The sequence below is a fragment of the Arachis duranensis genome, chromosome 4, assembly GCF_000817695.3.
Source record: "Arachis duranensis cultivar V14167 chromosome 4, aradu.V14167.gnm2.J7QH, whole genome shotgun sequence".
In the NCBI taxonomy this organism is placed as follows: Eukaryota; Viridiplantae; Streptophyta; class Magnoliopsida; order Fabales; family Fabaceae; genus Arachis; species Arachis duranensis.
Window position 1 is genome coordinate 110138267 of NC_029775.3, and position 4105 is coordinate 110142371.

The 4105-nt window shown below is 39.4% G+C and overlaps 1 protein-coding gene across 1 annotated transcript; it reads right to left on the minus strand.

Moving 5' to 3' along the window:
- Nucleotides 1–262: 262 nt before the first annotated feature.
- LOC107485898 (brassinosteroid-responsive RING protein 1) lies at nucleotides 263–1219 on the minus strand. Its single transcript, XM_016106430.3, has one exon. The coding sequence runs from the start codon at nucleotides 1167–1169 to the stop codon at nucleotides 627–629; it is 543 nt and encodes a 180-aa protein (XP_015961916.1). The 5' UTR covers nucleotides 1170–1219; the 3' UTR covers nucleotides 263–626.
- Nucleotides 1220–4105: the final 2886 nt, after the last annotated feature.

The following is a 4105-nucleotide window of genomic DNA, read 5'->3' on the forward strand; positions in this document are numbered from 1 at the left end:
AAAATGCACTAGATAACTAATTAATTATCAGCATAATTAATTAACAACTTGCTATAATAATTAATAAGATTCGATTCCCACATTTTTCCATTCTCATCTTACCCAGAACAACACGTCTCGGTTTGTAATTTGTATTATAAAGTAATGAAATCAAAATGTGGCTGCAGATTAATTACACAATGTTAAAGTTAATTAAACTAAGTATGCTAATTTAGTAGGAGCTCCCAAAATAGTAAATTAACAACAGAATCCAAACAAAAACTTGAAAAGCAGAGTGTATACAGTTGATACAAAAGCTTGTCAATTTCTCGTATCACTTACATTTTATTTCATCAATTTTTGTTTAACTATATACAAATTTCACTAGCTTCTCCAACCACCAAATTCTACCTACATCCAAAAAATCTAATCTAGATATGTAAATATCATAAGAGAAAAAAAATGAATAAATCATTTTTTTTTAAAAGAGGAAAGTAATGAGAGTGGAGATGTAGGAAGGAGTTTGTTTCTATTTTTAGATTGCTATCGGATCTCTACTAATCCGATCTGAGACGCCGACACTGGTTTATAGTGTCGGCGATTTAGATCGGTGAAGGGAGTAGGGGAGTTCTATGCAGATCACATTCTTAATCTGCGTAGAATTCCGCTACTCCAGAAGCTTCCCAGAGGCGTTGATTGTACTCGTTCACCTTGTGATCGGGAACGAAAGGAGTCCTACAGAGAGGGCAAGTCCTTTGATCGTGGTCCATCCAACGGTCCACGCAACCGCGATGGAACACGTGTCTGCAGTTCGCCATACACCTGATCTCGTCTTCCCCGGAGAATTCGCTCAGGCAAACCGCACATCCGTTCTCCATCGTCGCCGGAATGAAATCTCCGGCGCCGGCTATGTCGCTGAATTTCATGACGGGGAGGAATTCGCGGATGAGGATAGCGGAGAGGGAAGGGATGGTAGTTGTGGTGGTGGTGGCGGTGGGCCGGAATTGGGCCTGGTGGGCCTGGGTCCAAGAGAGAGGGTAGGGGTCGGTGGTGGTAGTGTCGAGGAGTTCAGAGAGGCCGAGGAGGCGGAAGAGGGAGAGTACGAGGTTTCGGAGGGCGGCGAGGAAGGTGAGGAGGCGGAGGAAGATGTTTGGGACGAGGACTTCCGTGTAGCCTACGGGGAACCCCATTGTGTAGAGAGAGAGAGAGAAGGTTGTGTTGTGAATTGGAGAGAAGTGAGGAAGGTGAGAAAGGTATATAATGGTGATAAGATGGTGTGACGAAGGGAGGAGGGGACAATGACCAATGGAAGATTAGGTAGGTTGAGAGGTTGGTATTTTTTGGACGGCACTCTTTTTTTTTTTTCCTTTTCCTGTTTAGAGTTTCTTTTTATTCCTTTTTACTCCATTTTAAATAGGTTTCATTTATATTAACCCATATTGTTTTATCACATTGTGTAGTAATAATAATAATAGGAAACATTCATATTCATATACAGTTGTCTTTATTAATAATAAATATAAAATTAGTTAAGATAGTAAGTAATTTATTTTTAATTAAGAAGATTTAAATTTTAGAAATAACAAAAATAAATTTAAAGTTAATTTTAATGTATTAATAATATAAAAAATTTTATACGATTAGAAATGTATACGATAATTAATGAACCCTTTATTTTCTTTATATATTATTATATTATAAAACATTTCATTTTACATCACTAAGTGTTATTTTATTTTAAATGTTGATGAAATATGTTTTACTTTTAAACATTAACAATAAATAAGTAAAGAGTAATGCTAGGGGCTAGCAATTTTTGTGATTGTTAGCCATCAACTAGCTATTAATGATGATTTGATGGTGTGAGATTGGTATGAGATTTCATCCAATGGCTCACCTTCTTCTGCTGATTACATGCTGGTCAAAATTCAATAAAACTGCTGGCCCTAGACTTTTCCATAAGTAAATAAACTATTCCGTAATATTATTGCGGAAAAATATTAGTTTGTATTAAATGCAAAACAGCAAAAGTGCAAAACTAAAGTATAATACCCAGCTCAATTGCTTGGTTTGAATGTTACTTTAATTGAACGATTCAGCATAAAGCGAACTTCTAAAAATCTTTACGTAATTTAAAAGAATTGTGGTTTTCCAAAATAAACAATTTAATCGAAAAGAGACAAGACCAGTAAATATCTCTTTAACGAATTTAGTTAATTAGCTAAACCACCAAAACCACCCCACCTGTCACGGTAAATTTTTAGAAGGTTATATTTAACAGTGTTTGTATAGTTTTCTGGAGTGTTTGAGAATACTCTAGATGGTTCCGGAACGTTCTAGAATGTCCTAGAAGGTTCTGGAATACTCTAGAAGGTTCTAGAAGACTTTAGAAGATCATGGAATATTCTAGAAGAGTGTAGATGTATATAGAAGTATAAAGAGTGGTATGGAATAATCTAGAAACATTTAGAGAGTTGTGGTAGGATAGATATTTGTAAAGAAGGTTCTGGATGATTAATCTGGACCGTTGATTAGATTTAATCCTAACCATCCATTGAGGAGGTGGATGGCTATAAATAGGGGTAAGAGTTAGAGTTTGGGTGTGTGTGAATCATTTGTAACCAACACTTGAGCAATAAAGTGTTCTTTCCACCAAAGCTTCCTTTCTCTTGTGTTCTCTTGTATTCTTAGCTTTCTTGCTAAGTATTGAGGGTTAGGCTGACTTGGTCTTAGCTCAAGAGGTTGAGTAAGTCCGAGTGCCGGCACGGTAGCGTTGGAGTGTGTCCAAGGCCGTGACAATTTGGTATCCGAGCAAGGTTCGGGAGGGAGCACAAGTGGTTTGTGAGAATGGCTTCTAATATCACCATGGAGCATGTTGAGTCTCAAAGGAGAAGGGATGCTATTCCTTCTCAATGGGGAGGCAAGAAGATCCGTTCTTCAAGTGAGTCTAGAGGTAAGGACTCTAACTTCCTAGAAGAGAGAGTTTCTGTGTTGGAGAATGTTCTATCCTCTATGGATGAGCGGTTCCAAAGGATAGAACATGACAAGGAGACCCTCGAGGCTCACGTGTTAGGAGAACTAGATGCTTTCAAAGAAAGCATGCTCCAAATTGAAGAGAAGCTTGAGAATTCCTTAAAGCTATTTGAGGAAGTTCGAGTTTGGTTCGAGGAGGCGAAATCTCGACCAACCATTATAAGGGAGATGACAAAGATTGATCTCCCCAAGTCAAAGGAGTTCAAGGGCGTAAGGGACGCTCGCGAGGTGGAGAACTTCCTATGGCAAATGGAGAGGTACTTCGAAGGCCAAGGGGTGGTCGAAGAAGCAATAAAGGTACGCACTGCAGCTCTCTACCTTTCTGATAATGCTACTTTGTGGTGGAGGAGAAAGTGCGTAGATATGGAAAAGGGTACTTGCAACATAGCCACATGGGAAGATTTCAAAAGGGAATTGAAAAGACAATTCTTCCCTGAGAATGTGGTTTATGAAGCAAGGAAGAAGTTGAGGGAGTTGAAGCACAAGAGTACGATTAGCGACTACGTAAAGGAGTTCACTACTCTCACGCTTCAAATCCCCAACTTAGCATCAGAGGATGCATTGTTCTTCTTCATTGATAGACTCCAACCTTAGACAAAGCAAGAACTACAAAGAAGGAATGTTAAGGATGTCGATGAGGCCATCGTGGTGGCCGAATCACTCACTGAGTATCATAGGGGAGACTCTAAACCCAAGTCTTCCTCCAATCCTAGTTCTGCTAAAGGTGGGGGAGACAAGGGGAAGAGTTTCTCAATCAAGAAGGAAGGAAAATACTCTTCAAAGAAAGAGTACGAGGAAAAGAAGAAGGCTTTCGTGCCCAAAGGAGGATGCTTCGTGTGCAAGGGACCACACCAAATGAAGGACTGTCCCAAGCTAGGGACTCTGGCATCTATCGCCGAGGAACGAGAGGCCCAAACTCAAGTAATTGAGTGTGTTGGATCTATCCAACACATAAATGCTATGAAGGCCAAAGAGGCAAGCACTGCAGAAAAGAAAGGCTTGATGTATGTCAAAGCCTTTATCAATGAAAAACCTGTCATGGCTATGATCGACACTGGTGCTACACACAACTTCATCACGCCTGATGAAGCAA

Bases quoted from the DNA above. Each gene is read 5' to 3' on its own strand.
- LOC107485898 (XM_016106430.3), bottom strand. From the start codon at position 1,169: ATGGGGTTCCCCGTAGGCTACACGGAAGTCCTCGTCCCAAACATCTTC.